Here is a 15,051-nt window from a genome sequence, read left to right as displayed (position 1 = left end):
AATGAAAATGATTTAATAGGGGATGACATGTCATGTGCCCATGCCATTTTCACAAGTCATAATTAGCATAACTAAATTGGTAATTTATTAAGCGAAATCCACTTCAGTACTTTTTATTTTTTATGTTAAACATGGAGGTTCCTGGGGGAGGATGGGATTCAAACTCACCACAAGACCACATTTATCCATTAAGGTCAGAGCAGAGAGTGTGAAAGCAGTGTGTGTCTTCCTCCACTAAGGAGTAGAGCAGAAAAGCAGCACCTCATATCATCATTAAAAAAACGAATTTTCCCCCATATTGTCCTTGTCATGTGACCCAACCATTTTAAACCAATGCCAAATTATGATACTACCACATACCTGTATTTGTAAGATTTAGTCCATCCATCCATCTTCTACCACTTTATCCTCCACGAGGGTCGTAGGGGCTGCTGGTGCCATTCCCAGTTGTACACGCTGGACAGGTCACAGTCCATCACAGGGCCACATAGAGACAAACAACCATTCACTCTCACACCAAAGGTCAATTTAGAAAACCCACACACACATGGGGAGAACATGGGAGAACACTACACCAAATGTGTGGCCTGGAAATAGTGTGTTTGATTTAAAGCACACTCACATACATGAAAACTGTTTGGCATTTCAGATCTGTCCAAACAAGACACCAAAGTACGTGCAAAGAATCTTAGTTAAAAGGTTATTTATTGATTAACCGATAAGGCACAGCAGAATATCAGCAGCAACACAGTGCTGTGATGGGAAAGAGAAAACAGTGAAGAATTTCTCATGGCTTCTTAGTTGGGGGGGGGGGGGGGGGGGGGGCAGTAGTGTGGTTACGGGCATACATCTTATTTATATACTGTCTGGTGAACACAAGAGTGTCGTTAATGAAGATCACTCACTTTTATCCTTGAAGGTGACAGCGTGAAAATCCACTTTTGTCTTAAAGAAACAAAGAGGAATAAGAAAATAGTCCAGTAACCTACTAGTATGCAAACATCACCTGCATCATATCTGCGTTCCATAACAGACAAACAGAAACAGAAATCAGTACTGAAATGAACGTGTGACAATTCACCAATACACTTAATACACAGTGGTTCAACAACACATCAGCGTCAGACAGACACACGCTCCTTTTTAACTTCTTTGGTGACAACGTAATGCATCGGTTATGCAGACACAATAAAATACACAACGTAAACTTAAGAATAGCTATGCCAATGCAGAAAATTGCACATGAAGGACGCAACAGGGATCTTCCCAGAAAACGTCACCATAAACACACTGCTACAGCTTTTTTTGCACAAAAATAAGGTCACTTAAGTTTAATGCATCCTGGTATGTAACGACCAAAACGGCACAAGAGACACATCTGTACCTGTTTTGTTAAATTTGCAGTGCAATCATTCTTGAAAAGGCACCAAACACACACACACACAAACTAATATTATTTCCCCACATAGCTCTGCTCTCACATATCATCATTACAGTCAGGTGTGATTAAGTAAGTTATGCTGAACACTGAATTGTTACAATCATGCAGCTATTGTTTCCTTGTGTGGGAGGCAGAGCGAAATGTCAACCTATTACTCGTGTCCTTATGATTACAGTGAAAAGCCCGCAGCATAGACCATTGTGCCAGTAAGTGAAGGTGAGAAATGTGCTAAATCTCCACTTACAACAAGTATGATGCACCATATGTAACAATTGTAAAATTCCTCATTTTATGTCTCAACTCTTGTTAAATTAGGGACCAGTTCTGTGTCAGTTTCAGTCAAACTCAGTGGCAGTTTTGACATTTAGGATGGCATTTCTGATTGTTGACGTTGCAGCGACATCCTCCACTGGTGTCTCCAGGGCCCTTGGAAAAGGGAGAGAGTGTGAATCTGTCTGTGGATATTTCAATATTCCAACAAGATCCTACATCACTGTTTTAAGAATCCAGAGGTTAAAGCAGATGTCTTACTCTTGGCCCCCAGCGAGGTCCTCTGGTTACCCAGCAGATCTCCGTGTGGCATACGGTGCAGCGAAGCCAGTCACATCCATCCCTCTTCTGCACAATGATGCCACACTGGGGACAGTGCATCGCCTCCCCCGACTGCACCAGAGACTGTTTTTGGAACAAAAAAAAGCATGAGAACGAGACCGGTCGCTCAAGAGGAACAAAGAGAGCCGTGAGTTGAGAGGAAGTGGCAGATGTCACTTTGAGTTTGATGTATACATGAAACACAAAGGCTTCTGTAGAGAATACGATACGAGTAGTGTACATTTCCTGAAATGTTTGTTTTGCTTGAGCATCCGGGCTGTGTGTACCTCTCTCGTTCTACATTCTTATTCTCTTCTATTTTAATTTCTGTCTGTTTTTGAGCTTTCTTTCATCTCTCCTCATGTTTCTCCCTGCGAGTGATTTTCTCTAAAGTCAATTCTACGTACACTTTGTATGTAACAGCAGCTCTAAAGGGCAACACAGCTGAGTAAAGATCTCTTCCTCTTCACTGGATGCACATCATTAAACACTCACCTTGAGTAGATGTGTGGTTCTCCTAGCAGCAGAGTCATTTATAGCACGGGCTGCAAGATCATCCTGGTACTGCTTACAGTTCATTCCCTCGTGGATAGACTGAAAAATATAGGAACTTGAAACATAAAACTTGTTTTTCTACAGGACCACAGCAGAATAATTTCATACTGCACCTAAAAGTAATCTAGTCTAGTTCTAGACAAAAAATAACGGTACTTGTTGACTTTATATTTGCAACACTTTCTCAAAATCTTAACCTGAAATGATTTTGTTTTATTAACCCTTTATTAACTGTACATGGTTTAAGCTTCACCCCCTCACTTACTGACATACTTTTAATGCACATATAGAAACCCTGAGCCCACCAAGAAAATTTCCTACAAAACAATGCAGGGAAACAATCGAATACTTGTCTATGTATATATCTCAAACCTTGCAAATCAGACAGTTGTGTTTCCCACAGACGGGGCAGTGAAAGACATTGACCGTGTCCTCGTACACACACCAGCCTCGACAGTCTGGCGTAGCACAGTGGTAGCTGCCCTCGCAGCGAGACTCTGCCACTGACAGACCTCTCTGCAGCCAGCGCTCATACTCCTCGGCCGACACCAACTGCAAAGCAGAGAGGGAAGTGACACCTCACAACATCAGGGTTGGAATGCAAAGGTGTGAATTACAAATATGGCAAAACAAGGTGTGAACAGATCTGTGGTGGTTCATTGGACACTAGAAATTGCCTGTAGGTGTGAATGTGTGAATGAATGCTTGTTCGTCTCAGTGTGTTGGCCCTGTGATGGACTGGCGACGTGTCCAGGGTGAACCTTAGGAACCTTACGTGGGATTGGCATCAGCAGACACGTGACACTCACATAGAGGATAAGGCGTTAGGTGATGGATGATACTAATTTATTATATAAAATATATCTTTTCTATCTTCATCTTGCTATTAGTGTTCAACTAGCATGATTAGGGTTGTTGTCTATGTCTACCTGTTAACATACACAGGTAGACATAGTTCTCCTCATATAAGTTAGTAGACCTGTTTTCACACAGGACACAGAGGCTACAATATGACATCTGCCTTCATTAGTTCTGTTTGGATCACAGTTTATTGACTATAAACACAGTAGCAGAGCAGTAGTGTTGAGAGGAGCTCATTTAAATATTTAGATGATTTAACAGGTGCCAATAACTAACAGCTTAAACACTAAAGTAACATGGTGTGTATGAGAACAAAGATGTTTGTTGGTGTAACTTACAGCTCTGATCTCCCTCTCCTGCAGGTAGCACGTACAGGAATATGTGTCATCTCTGTAAGGACAGGACACCTCGGGTTCCTCACTCAACATGATGACTGAACGTAAACACTCCCTGCGCAAAACACAGACACAAACAGGAAAAGGAAGAGTAAGTTTCAGTTTGTGCAGACAAATACTGATGTGTTTGGCAGGAGCAGGTCTCTCCAGCACACTGCAAAAACCAGTGCCTTTATAAGAGGAATTAAAATGATTTTGACAAAAATGTGTTCTGACTGCAGCGCAACAACACAATGGTAACAAATGTAACCTCAGTTCTATGAATCCTGGTTGACAACCAGAGTATAAAGTGTCATGACATGATAGTGTAGAAATTATCATGTGGATGGCTGCAGATGTTTCACCACAGATTAGTAGTAGTGTCATTTCTTCCCAGGAGGACTGAATCAATCTTCAAAAATAAAAGTGGACACAAAAAAATATAACAAAACAAGAAACATTTCAGTGAACCAGGGTTGTACTCCCCCCCCCCCCCCCCTCCCCCCTTCCTCAGCTCCTTCCACATTCCTGATTCTTACCTACAGAAGCAGTGAAGACACTCCCTTAGCAGGACTCCTTCTCCAGGCTGCAGGTCCACGTAGCAGATCCGACAGTCCACGGACTCGGGATTAGGCACCAGATCTTGACCATCCATCATCATCAGTTTAGCAAAATTCTTCCTGCGCTCCTCTTCCCTTGCCTGATACAAGGAGCGGTGTTGTTGTGAGGATTAAAAAGTAAGCTCCACAAATTAACTCTTTATAATAACAAATGTCATGAAAAGATTCAAATGCTTTTCACTCAACCTAAACAAGCACACGTTGCTTTCACGTGCACACACACATTGTGTATAAACATTTTATTATTACACATTTTACAGATTATATACAATTGAACAGTGCAAAATGAACAACTGTGCTATTGCATTCAATTTAGTGGAACCTCTGCACATCGCAAGGTTATTAAAAAGCTACCAATGTAAAAAGTCAACAGTGATCATGATTATCCAGCTAATCGATACAAAGAAAAAAAGTGATTCATAGTCTATTAGAACCTGATAAATAATCATCCACATGGCCAAAACAAGCTAATTGTTGTATGTTTATGACAAATAAAGGAGTAAATGTAAATAATGGCATCATAAGATCTTTCATCCCACCATAAAAATCACCCATTTTCATACAGTTGATTTGCTGTGAGTAATTATGAACGTGGCAAAACAGGAAAGCACCTTAACCAATACTTATTCATTTGGACATCACTTAGTAAAAAATAAGTGCTAGACTGGGGTGGTAAGAGTGCATCTACTGTACATTCAACTTCAGAATACAAAAAAAAAAAAAAAAGAGTACCTGCTTTGTACTCTAGACATGCATAGAGACATAGGCTTGTGCATTAGAATTATTGTGTGATTTAAATGCAAGTGTTTGAAACGAGATCCTGATGCTACAATGTCAAACGCTGTGTGAGTGAAACACGATTATACACAGAGTGTGTATGCCTGTGTGTGTGTTCAGTAGTCCTGGTCCAGGTTATACAGGAGTGAGTTGTTTTGAGCCCCAGCACTCCTCAGCACCTCTCTTCTCCCTTTCTCCTTCAAAAAAACAGAGACAGAAGAGAAGAGAGTCAAGCCGAGAGAGTCTGCTAGTTTGAATTCAAATGTCAGCTCGGAATCAATGTCGTACTTCCAGCTCGCCATTATCTGAGCCTAAAACGGTTGATTTCACATTTGATCCCTCTATGCGACATGTGAGGAAATAAAAACAACTGTATCAAGCTCTCTGTTATCCTATCTATCACACGAAAATATATAAAATAGTATATTTAACCCTGTTTTTTTTTTTTAACAAAGTGTTGTTATTTGAGCCCAAGCCTGTTTCGTGTAATCCGTTCCTGAATGGTCCTCCAGCCACTTAATTTATTTTGAGGTATAACGAATTGTTGCATGCTTATAGGTACAGAGAAGGGGTGCTTGTGGGGGTGTGGTAGTTTCTGCTGTGTATGTGTATTTGTTCCTACCTGCTGATACTGTCTGATAGCCTCCTTCTCCTGCTGGATGCGCCTGAGTTCCAGAGCGTCGGGTCGATATCCACCCGGGATGACGTAGTTCTCCGGTCGGTTTGTGCTGCAGATCTCGCAACCTGGCCGAGTTGGTTTGTTAATGTAAGTGCAAGAGGGGCATGACCAACCCTAAAAGAGAAATGTTTTATTGTTTTCAATATCTGTTTCAGTAACAGCTTATTGAAGATTTGTTGAAGACCAATCTGTCCAATAAAACTGTGTGAATTAACACTAGAAGGAACTGTGCTTACTGTTGCTGCTGTGATTACCTGATGTGAGGATGTGATGGGGCTCAGTGCTTCATTGAGTTGAGGCATCTCAAGGTTGATGAGATCTCGGATCTCACTGACGTTTCCTCTGTCTGAAAGAGTACAGAACAAAGAATCTAGTGCTCCGACATCATTTTATACCTTGTGTCATCACAAATAGGTCTACGTCTATGTCAACATTGTCCATTACTATATTTTCATTACTTTGTGTAGCGATAGCCTGTGGTGGACCCCACTGTAAACTTGTGACAGGGATCATGAAACTGAAACCACATTCTCATGCTCTCACTCACCAGTGTTGCTGCTAGTATGGAGTCTTGGGGGAAGGGTCGTGTATGGCCTACGGTCCTGAGATGAGGGACCATTTGCAGAGGTAGAAGAGAGAGGAGGGCTGGGTAACGATAGTGATGGAGGGCTGAGGAGAAGGGCACTCTCCTGGTCCTGCTGCAGGACTTGGAGTGTCAAGCGAGCATGGCGGGCTGACAGGAGGTACAAGAAAGCTGTGTCACCATCCTGACGGACACCATATGAGGCTAGAGATCGCTGGTTGCTGCACAAGCACTGGCCAATTACCCAGCGCTGCACCCGAGGGTGAAAGCCATACTCAAGAAACATCTGAGGTGGTAATAAAGGAAAGGAAACAAAGAATGAATGACAATGGAAGAGAGAAGGATTTTTTTAAACTATGCAGAATAATTTGTAGTGGAAGGTTTCAAGGAGAAACACTTGCAAGACTAACCTGCTGTTTCAGTGCTGCAGTAGTCATATGTGGGAAGACTTTGACAGTAACACAGCAGGATGAGGAGCAATCTTCAACTACAACAGCCAAGCTGTAAAGTAAAAATGAATACTTGTCATCAATAAAAATCTACATTTCACCTTATTTCAAAATGAATGACCATAAAGCAATAACGACATTAATTTCCCTACCTAATTTCAGTGTCATCGTAGTCTCCAGAAGAGGGTTGAATCTTGAGCGCAGCATGTTGTCGTGCGAGCGTGGACGCAATGTCGGAAGCAGACTGCATGTCACCTGCTTCTATGGCCCGGGACAACTCTATGCAGGTGTCCTCTACGGATGGATAAATGCATACATGCACAAGGAAACACAGGCAAGCCCACGAAGGTGAACATACATGGGTGGCAACTTTGTGTAGAAAGGATGTTTTCATATGAGGCTAACAATGATTCAATGGTGGCGTAAAATGAGTGAGAAAATGAAAGAATTAGTTACATCACATATTAACAAAAAGGTTATTTATACCAAGAGGAAAATGTTCAGTGGACTCACCTGTTTGCTGCAAAGCCAGTGTGTTCTGAGGTTGAAGGGCATCCGGGGGACACTGTAGACCATTAGCATAAGGGGCAACTGCCAATGAAAGACGTTGAAAAACACATGTTTAAATAGAGTTTATTTTTTGGTTGCATCTAGTTTTTAGTAATATAAAGAAACAAACTCTTCTGCACCGACACTGGCTTTCTAGAAACCATACTTTCTTACTTCTTCTAATATTAATCATTTCACTGAGAGGTGTGATGCTGCCCACAGTTTAAAGCGCTCTATCACAGCTTGCAGTCATTCAGCACATTTTGAAGGTCTTCTTCTTCTCTGGCTGCACACTGAGAGGTATAATGCTGCACTCTACAGTTCAAATTTCATAATTAAAATTCACATTTCAAAGGTTCTTTATCAGACACCTGGGTACTGTCAGTGACCTAAAATATCCTCTACCTAATGTACTTCATACCCAGGTGAAAGTTACACAACAGCAAGCTGAGAGCAACTCACACTTACTTAAATGGTTTACAGTTAGATCTGTTGAAAGACAGCCATCTGTGTCTAGAGACACTGGGCTAATTTGTTAACTATGCAGTCACTTTCACAATCTGAATGAATTTTTCAAATGCCTCAACAGGCCCCAAGAAGAAATAAGTGCCCAATTGTTCAATTACATCTTGGTGGACTTAACCCACACAACTATTTACATGTTCTTATTTTGTATCTTATTTCTTAAGGTCTCTTTAAGTCCAGTTTAACTGTAAAGGAGATTATCAAGGGAAGCTCTAAATAGCAGCATTTTTGGATATAGACCATTCTCTTAGTTGAGAATATGGAACCAAATTAAAATCTCTGGAGCCAGGGAACTGGTCTTGTGGTATGAAAATTCCATATGAAAGGTTACAGGTCAGTGAATGAAACAAGAAGCCAAACTTGACTCCAGTGGGCTGGACACATTGTAGCCAGGAAGTGCCGAGTCATGTTATTGCCCAATGTTTTGAGTAGAAAACATGAGCCAAAAAAGGAGATGCTGATCCTTAACATACTGACCCTGAAAATGGCAACAGAGAGGTTTATCACCATGATAGGGAAAACATTTGTGACAATGTTCCCAACAGCACACACTCACACACACACACACGCACCAAGTAGTGCAATAGACTCACTTGGAGTGACCCTGAGCATGCACCAGTGGTCCGATCTGTGCCCACGAGAGGCTATTTGACTGCATTGTCCATTCTTTTCTCCACAACAACAAACAAGGGACTAAGTTTGTATTACAGCTACAGCTGCTGCCCGGGTTAGGAAGGTTATGAAGGGAATATTATGTAAGTAAGGACAGGCCACTTTATTTTCATTCCCTCGCAAGTAAAATATTAAACTTGGTTTCAGTGGTTGAAACAGACACTTGGGATGTGACTAGCATTGCTCCAGGCCAGTGAAAGGCTCCTCTGTTCAAACAAATAAATAAATAAGTAGTGTGACAAATCCAGCTTGTTTTGGACAAAACTCGGTTCACTACAGGGCAAATGTTTCTTCTGTGATACATTTGGAAGGTTCAGACATCACTTTTTTTTTATGTTTTTTATGTTATGCTTAAACTGTCTTAATAACTTTTCCCTCCTTAATCTACTGTGACATTCCATTGAGGACAAAGCAACAGCAGAATTTTCTGAAATTATTCACAGGAAAAACTGAAATGTCACATTGACATAAGTCTTTTGTTTAGTCCTTAAATAAAGCTTATTTGGTAGCAATGACAGCCTTGAGTGTTCTTGGGTATGATAAGGAAAAGTTTGCATACCTGGATTAAAGGGTTTTCTCCCATTTTTCTTTGAAGCTTCGCAAAATAAATGTCAGATACATCAGTGGGAAGACAATGTCAGATTTTGGATTAAGTTCAAGCCAAGACTCAAACACACTCAGGGTTAGAATGTACCTATGTCAATCCTACTGTATCCTAGCTGAAAGTTATTTATCTGTTATAGGGATGAGCATGAATATTCGATTATTCATTTGATATAAAAAAGTCTCTCAGTTAATGTGACTAATTGTGATTACATAAAAAAAGGAAAACATGTTTTAAAAATATCTTTCTACTCCAATGACACTTAATTTGTGGTGCATTTATTATCACAAGGTGACAGCAGAAGCAACCAATTTGTTAGTGGAGTGTATTTGCAGAAGTGATGAAATTTAATTAATCTTGAAGCTGATCCTCGAAGACGAGCACTGTAAATGCTGCAAAAGAGGCTTACAAGGGTCTTGAATGCATTTTGTTAGCTGCTTATTATGGCTCAGGACAATGTGAACCCTGATGTTTTTGAGGCCAAACTGGTCAATGTAACCCATCAAGTTCTTGTTTACATATCTTATCAAGTTTAAGTGACAAGTAATTCTGATGCCAAACACTTGTGCATGTCCCTCATCCAATCAGTGGAATTTACAACAGGTTGGACAAGGTGTAGAGACATCGCAAAGATGGTTAAAAGAAAAGTGAGGCTACATTTCAGAATACTTATGACTTCATAAGTTTTTCTATCCTAAAGTTCTGTTTTGTCTTCATTATTGTGGGGACAGGGTTGTAACAAAATGTGGTGAAACCTATAGGGAACTAATCCTATATGTACTGACCTCTATGTGCCTCTCTCAGTGATGACGTCACCACAGTGGCCCACTCTTGGGCTTCCTGCTCACAGCGGAAATTAAAGCTGATACGGTCATGAGGTGGTGCTACCAAACTTAGCTCATGGCACTTTGGAGACTTCACCTCGTAGTTCACCGTCCTCAGATCAAACTCAGCAATGGTCTGGAACGAGAGGAAGAGCGAGAGTGACAGGAAATGAGGAAGGATGACATTATAAAGAAAAGCTGATTTATATACATCACTGCATAAGTTATTTATCAAGATTTTTTTTTAAACTCCACATTGTTGTAGTAAACACGAATATAGATCAACATTGATACCATACAATACTAAGATGTCAAACAGTGGAACAAATATTAATATAGCTAAAAAAAAATTTATATATCAATTGAATGGGAATAATGATGCACTCTGTAAATCAAGTATCTCTAAGGTTGCAAAATCTCGATGGTAATTTTAAAGCAATTATACTGTATACAAAAATACTGTGGTAGTACATTCTATTTCTAGAAAGTAAAAATTGATGATCTCTCTTTCTAATCTCCTTTTTGTGACTTTTGTTCTTTGATAGTCTACACTGGCCTGAGTTATGCGTTGGTTTGATGTGTTTACACTGAATGTATTGACGAGTGTGACTACGTGAAGCCTTCTGTGTTACATTTACAAAAGTTCAGTTAAGTTTGGTTGGTTTAATAAACTGGTTGTTGCAGGCGCGCACACCACAACAACAAGCCCAGCACACTCCCTCTCTCCACTGCTGTCGCTGCTGTGCACTCACCGCACTCCGGCCAGCTTCGCTGTTGTCCTGGAGCGACAGCCGGAATTCCCCGGACTTTCCCGGGTCCATGCTGAGTAGAAGGCGGAGTGACTCATCACCTGCTCCTGGTAGACACAGCGGCCGTATACCAGAATGACACACCGACACCCGAACCGAAATTAGCACCGTTTGGCAGCCGAGCTGTGACTGCGAGGCCCCACTCTGAGCGGGGAGGGCAGCGGACTGGTCCGGTGCGAAGCCGCGGTTGTTGTGAGGAGTCCAACCGTCTGAACTCAGCGACATACTGTCCAGAGACTCATGGAAAAGACAAACACAAACACGTCCCGTCCCGCGGTGTCTTTAGTCTCTTTTTCGATATTTTTTACATCCTATCTCGCTGATAAATATTTATAAATCTCGCTGTCAACAGGAAACAAGTGCGTACGAGTCAGTCAACTGTTTGGAGGGACTTAAAACGATAGAGGTTTCACTTCTCCCTACTTCCGTTTTCGCTTAAGATTCGTTTCCGTTGAATTTAATCTTTCTTCGTCTTGTACCACACATTAAAGGTTCCATTAAAAGTATCCTTAATCTTTATAACGCCACGGTTGTTGTAGTACTTGGATGCTAAAGAGGAGCCAGAGCGTATGTTTTCCCTCCGTAGTGCTCATGCGTCGTCAGCAGGGTGACGTAAGCTGTTTTAATATTTATGACGGATCAAGCAAGGTTTCAAAAAGGAATTATGTAATGCATTTTTACAAAGTTTACTGGAACCTCTTTTTAAAATGTGAGGATTTAGACAATATAATTCAACTTTTAGCATTCAATATTTTTTTATGGCTTATCTTATTCCCCTTAGGTAGTGTTTGATTTGACACAGTGACATCTAGTGGCCACGATTCGTTAGAGCAGCTTTATCAGTCATGAAAGATTTGAAGATTTCTAGTGTCTCACCTAAAATGTAGCCTGTCAACTTTTTATTTGACAATACATCTTTGAATTATTTGTCTCAACTGAATGATCACTTGTCAATAAAATATCAAAATATGGTGAACAATGTAGATCATTGTTTCACAAACCAATAAATGGTGTCCTCAAATGTCGTGTTTTGTCCACATGATATTCAGTTTACTGTCCTCCAGAAGCAAATAAACCAGAAAATTAAGGAGATGAAATCAGATAACTTGTTTTTAAATATTTAAAAATAGTCAAATGGATTAATTACATATCAAAATATATGGCAACTAATTCAGTAGTCAATTATTGCTGTTGTTTGTGTAACACATGATCCATTATTATATCACCACCAACTAAAATAGCTGTGTGTATGAGACAGATTTTACAGAAGGAAACCCTTGTGAACAAGAGAATGCAAGTTTACAAAACAAAGTAGGACTAGAACACATTTTTATATCTGGGAAAAAGTCCCATATTTGACACATGAATTTCATCAGATATTTTTATTAAATTTATGAACTGGTCATTTCAAGTCTGTAGTTTCAGTGTAATGATGCAATGAAGCCAAAGCTCTGGTAACATAACGTCACCACATCATCTGTGTATGTGCACACATTTGACCACAGAGGGGCAGCAAGGAATCTTCTCCTTTTTTTATTTTTATTTTTTATATATGAATACATTGTGAGTAAGGTTAATGTCATCAATATAAATGACTACATATTAGTTATTTCTACTCACACTGTCCTTAGCATACTCTCAGAGGCTGGAATCTTAAATTTGAAAACAAAGATATTCTATTATATGTCCTCAGAAAAGTAAGGCCTTTTTTATAATTTGTAATCCCCAATATTCATGGTTGAGGAACTAGTGAAATGTCCATTGCTGTGAATGAAAACAGGAAATCCTTAATGAAACTGACTGAAGTCCGTTTCCCATTTGACTCTCTGTTTAGTTTTTAGGAGATGTGCTAAACCAAACACGGCCAATGAATGTCCCGGCCCACACACACTGCGTAGGTCACGAATTATGAGGCAGTTAACAAAATATACTGTAGCACAAAAGGGAAATGATTTAGACCATAAAGCGTAGCTCGGCCAAGCCGTTAATCAGGCTGTAAACAGGAGTTTCTCGATCAATACCACAAACCTCAGGAGTACTCTCTTATCCCACAGTATCATGGAAATCTCCTTTTTAACGTTTATACATCATGGTATTGTTTTTTTATGGATGAAAAAACAGAAATCTTGCCTCAAGGCTTTTTGACACATTGTGTAACAAAGCTGGAAGGCAGCAGGTATCACATGCTGTAATTTGACAGGCAAATCCACACTTCCATTCACAGAAACAGACGACATGCGACAGATGAAGCCACTCAATCAGGCACTGATTTCTGTATTCTTTTTTTTCCAGATTTGTCTCTCAAATGCATTCATGTGCAACACCACAATGACTTCTAGCTGAATGTGTTTTTAGCCTAAAGTTTTTCCTGTCATAAATCAAATCTACTTTATAATAATAATAATAATAATAGTAATAATAATAACAATAATAATAATAATAATACTTATTATAATTCCTGCATATTTTCCTGTTGTGGCGGGATTACACATCACCTGGAAATTATGCTCTTATTATTGCAGCCGTCCACTGCATCATAATCTAATCACAGCCTGTGACAAATTATGGCCGCCCTCATCTGTGGAGGAGAATGTGCCGCCCTGGGGTGAAGCGCTGAACATGCTCACACACAAAAACACATTTTGTCACGCTACATTAGGAAATGGTGTAATTTTATTATATCATCCGTGCGAAAGTATTACAATACAAATATTCATATTTATACAAAAGCAATACAGTATAGAAGATGAAACCTGCTATGTTTCACTTGTAAAATGTGGGCGTGTGTATTGGGGGCGTACATTTTTAAAAGACAATTCAACTGTGTACCAGTTGGTGAAAATCAGTTTTGGTATCTTATCTTATCTTTATATGGTACAGAAATGTACCAATTAAAAGGGCATGGTTTCTTTTTACATTTTAAAAGGCATATGTGCATATATGCTGTTATATACATTTATATAACATTGGTATTGATATAAACTTGCTCTTTCCTCTTGATTTTATTCACTTTACACCCTTTCTGAACGACATATTTCTGGCATCTCCAATGACTGAGGAAACTTTGTCCAAGCGTGTACATACAGGTACAAGTGTTCTTGTCTTGTACCCCTATTTAGAGTGTGTAAATATGCACTTGTACATCTCATGGAACTCTCAGAACAAATACAAATAAAAAAGAGCAAATAATTATTTAGTAAATTTAGTAATTTGGTCAATTTTGGTTATTGACTTAAAAAGAAAATCCACAGAAATAAAGCTGAAAAGGTCATAGTATATTACCCCAAATCCCTTTGGAGCTGGATATTATGAGTAAGCTGCATTGTTCACAACACTTGTGTATCTTGACCTTTAGCGATTGTTTTTGGGCCTGAAGGCGACTTTAGATCTAAATACAATTGACTGGCCTAAATTCCTCTCATTTTAACCTTTCACTCATGATTCATCACTGTCACCTCTTAACACATGCATCGATGACACGCATGACATTTAACTCATATTCCAATCATTTGGAATTGTTTTCATATTGTGTTTACTGTGTCACTGATCATCGACGGCTGTGGTGTTTTTATTGCATTTTTAATGCTATTTTTGTATGTCTTAAAATATATCATACGCGGTCTGTGAAAGCATAAGTGAATGCATGTGAAAGTATCAAACGTGCAGGTTAGTTTCTGCAAGATCAGTGCTTAAGAATTAGGCACATCTAATGGTGAGACAAACATAGGACTCTTTCACAACACAAAACGGCGTAAAGTACATACATAATGTGCATCAGGGCGACAAAAACCCAATTATTATTTTATTGTAAAGCAATGATTCACTCATACAATCACACTTAAAGGGTAGTATAAATTCGCCAATAAACCCTCCGAAATGTTACTCACTGGACCTTTATGGTTTTGTGCAGGAGCTGATTGGGTCCTGCCTCGTCCCCGGTAATCAAGGTGAATGATGAAAGACTCATCAAAAACCACCCACCACAGCCATTGTCTGACAGACCTACTCCAGCAACTGGGTCTCCCCATGCTCACTGATCTAAAGTCGTCTGAATGTCATTAACTTCCTGATGGACTACTCTGCTACGTGACAGACATCAGGAAAACTCCTAAAGCACACCTTCTTCGTCAGAGGGATG

At 39.8% G+C, this 15,051-nt stretch overlaps 1 protein-coding gene across 1 annotated transcript; it reads right to left on the bottom strand.

The window, feature by feature from the left end:
* Positions 1-688: 688 nt before the first annotated feature.
* Positions 689-11,506, bottom strand: shrprbck1r (sharpin and rbck1 related). The gene is made up of 14 exons (XM_058641243.1): positions 10,857-11,506; positions 10,066-10,240; positions 7,444-7,521; positions 7,083-7,224; positions 6,892-6,982; positions 6,446-6,767; positions 6,153-6,244; positions 5,842-6,012; positions 4,362-4,522; positions 3,787-3,898; positions 2,960-3,139; positions 2,528-2,626; positions 1,973-2,116; positions 689-1,867 (listed from the first exon to the last, which is right to left on the bottom strand). Exons 1-14 carry the CDS (start codon positions 11,136-11,138, stop codon positions 1,787-1,789), a joined length of 2,130 nt encoding a protein of 709 aa, XP_058497226.1. The 5' UTR covers positions 11,139-11,506; the 3' UTR covers positions 689-1,786.
* Between the last annotated feature and the right edge of the window lie 3,545 nt (positions 11,507-15,051).

The sequence above is a fragment of the Solea solea genome, chromosome 1 (genome assembly GCF_958295425.1).
Source record: "Solea solea chromosome 1, fSolSol10.1, whole genome shotgun sequence".
Taxonomy (NCBI): Eukaryota; Metazoa; Chordata; class Actinopteri; order Pleuronectiformes; family Soleidae; genus Solea; species Solea solea.
Note: the sequence above shows the minus strand (reverse complement) of the source record. Positions and strands in the feature narration are given on the sequence as shown.

What these genes read in the sequence shown, in the direction of transcription:
- shrprbck1r (XM_058641243.1), bottom strand. Translation starts at nt 11,138, where the DNA reads ATGTCGCTGAGTTCAGACGGTTGGACTCCTCACAACAACCGCGGCTTC. An exon ending in CTATCAGACAGTATCAGCAG is followed by an intron (nt 4,523 to 5,841) that starts GTAGGAACAAAT and finishes TCCTTGTATCAG; the next exon opens with GCAAGGGAAGAGGAGCGCAG. An exon ending in TGTCTTCACTGCTTCTGTAG is followed by an intron (nt 3,899 to 4,361) that starts GTAAGAATCAGG and finishes TGTTTTGCGCAG; the next exon opens with GGAGTGTTTACGTTCAGTCA.